The sequence below is a fragment of the Myotis brandtii genome, unplaced genomic scaffold, assembly GCF_000412655.1.
Source record: "Myotis brandtii unplaced genomic scaffold, ASM41265v1 scaffold434, whole genome shotgun sequence".
Lineage (NCBI taxonomy): Eukaryota > Metazoa > Chordata > Mammalia > Chiroptera > Vespertilionidae > Myotis > Myotis brandtii.
In genome coordinates this window covers 576,686-577,481 of record NW_005366599.1, presented here as the reverse complement: position 1 = coordinate 577,481, position 796 = coordinate 576,686, and the positions used below count along the sequence as shown (strand labels likewise).

General features: G+C 67.6%; 1 protein-coding gene across 1 annotated transcript in view; it reads right to left on the bottom strand.

Annotated features, from left to right (window-relative positions):
- ARHGEF16 (Rho guanine nucleotide exchange factor (GEF) 16) overlaps positions 1-796 on the bottom strand; it is an 8,566-nt gene that overhangs the window by 1,983 nt on the left and 5,787 nt on the right. Inside the window, exon 7 of the mRNA XM_014546160.1 lies at positions 540-739. Coding sequence (XP_014401646.1) covers positions 540-739 — 200 coding nt within the window. The remainder of the gene's footprint in view (positions 1-539; positions 740-796) is intronic.

The window sequence follows — 796 nt, the reverse complement described above, 5'->3', positions numbered from 1 at the left end:
AGGGGCAGCGGCCGCCTCAGCATCCGGGCCGCCCACCTCCTGCGCTGGGCTCTGCGACCTGGGCCTCTTGTCAGTTGCTGTTTGACAGGAGCCTCAGCTTCCTGCCCGGGAAGGGGAGTGAGCGGGAGGGAGCTCGGACCGTCTGCTGGGCTCCCTCAGTGTACTGAGTCCCTGCCCCGTTCCAGCCCTGCTGTCCTCCGGCTGCTCCGTGCCATGGCCTCCTGCCCCAGGGCCTTGGCACGGCTGCGCCTCTGCTGGAGCCCTGAGCCTTGCTCCCCTCGGAGCCCTGTGCATGAGACTTCCTCCCCAGCCCCACCCCTGCTCCCTCTCCTGCCTGTTTGTCTCACCCCTCACCCTTCAGCTGCTCATCTTGTGGCTGGGGTGCCCCCTCCCGGGAATGTGAACTCCGTGAGGACAAGGCTGTCCCTGCACCTGGTGTGGTGCCCGCACAGAGTGGCGGTCAGGGATGTGGGTGGCAGGAATCCTATCCTCGTGGGTCACGCAGAGCCCCCTCCCCCAGGGAGCCCTCCCGGACTTACGCGGAGTCAGAGGACAGCAGGATCCTCTCCTGGCGGCCCTCGCTGTTATGCAGCAGGGTCACCTGGAAGGGGTGCGGCACAGACGAGCTGCGGTTGACGCCGCCTGGCAGGGGCAGCTCCGTGGCCTCCACCTTCTGGACCTGGAGGTGGTCCACGTGGGCGTAGTCCTGGACCACGAAGCTGTCCTCGCTCTTCTTCTTTTTCGGCGAGGTGCGGAGTCTGTGGGCAGCCGCCCCCCGGCCACCAGGTCCCCACAG